The sequence below is a fragment of the Gavialis gangeticus genome, unplaced genomic scaffold (genome assembly GCF_001723915.1).
Source record: "Gavialis gangeticus isolate Ggan-Ray unplaced genomic scaffold, GavGan_comp1, whole genome shotgun sequence".
NCBI lineage: Eukaryota > Metazoa > Chordata > Crocodylia > Gavialidae > Gavialis > Gavialis gangeticus.
In genome coordinates this window covers 1482320-1483140 of record NW_017729032.1, presented here as the reverse complement: position 1 = coordinate 1483140, position 821 = coordinate 1482320, and the positions used below count along the sequence as shown (strand labels likewise).

At 72.5% G+C, this 821-nt stretch overlaps 1 protein-coding gene across 1 annotated transcript in view; it reads right to left on the bottom strand.

The window, feature by feature from the left end:
• The window catches only part of DNHD1 (dynein heavy chain domain 1), a gene marked incomplete at its 5' end in the record, with an annotated part of 79014 nt that overhangs the window by 60464 nt on the left and 17729 nt on the right, over nucleotides 1–821 (bottom strand). Inside the window, 2 exons of the mRNA XM_019523758.1 lie at nucleotides 236–434; nucleotides 622–813. Coding sequence (XP_019379303.1) covers nucleotides 236–434; nucleotides 622–813 — 391 coding nt within the window. The remainder of the gene's footprint in view (nucleotides 1–235; nucleotides 435–621; nucleotides 814–821) is intronic.

The window sequence follows — 821 nt, the reverse complement described above, 5'->3', positions numbered from 1 at the left end:
AGATGGTGTCGCGGTGCTCCAGCAGCGGGTAGGAGAGCAGCTGTCCCAGCGTGAGCTGCGCGACGGCCGGGCACTTCACGCCCATCGCTGTGGGGAGCACCGGGGTCAGCGGCGGAGCCCGCTTGCAACAGCCCGCCCTGCCTGTCATGGCCAGAACGAGGCCAGCCGCCCAGTGACCAGGCTACCACGGTCCTGGGCTCCTCCCTGCACAGCTGCGGCGGTCCGGGGGCCTCACCGGCGAAGATCTCCCTCCAGCAGGCGACCGTGAGGAGGGGGCTGCCCAGGGCCTGCAGCAGGGGCAGCACCTGCTGGAAGGCACTGACGGCCCGCGCGCAGGCCTGCAGCACGGGGTGCGCGTCCGGCAGGCGCTCCTCCAGGCGGGCTGCCTCCCTCTGCCACTCCCCCGCTCGCTCCAGTGCCAGGGCTGCGCTGAACTGCGGGGACGCGTCAGAGGTGTGGGGGGTCGGGAGGGACCCGAGCCTGACCCCCTCCAGGTGTTTGTCCAGCCTTCTGTTCGAGACCTCCGAGGTAGCGGGTCTTGGGGGGCTGGCCTGGGGCGAGAGGCGCCCCGGGATGGGACGGCGCAGGCTGGGATAGACGGGGCAGGGGGGCCCTGGGTACCTTGGCGAAGGCGAGGCAGCGCCACTCGCTGAGCTGCTCGGTGACGGCGCGGAACAGCCTCCAGAGGCGCTCATGGGCCTCCATCAGGTCCTGGCCCGTGGCCACGAAAGCCTGGTCCATGCAGGCCCCTGCGGGGGCGGGCAGGCACTCATTTGGGAGCCCTGCCCGCCATGTTGGGGCAGCCCCGGGGAGCTGGGGGG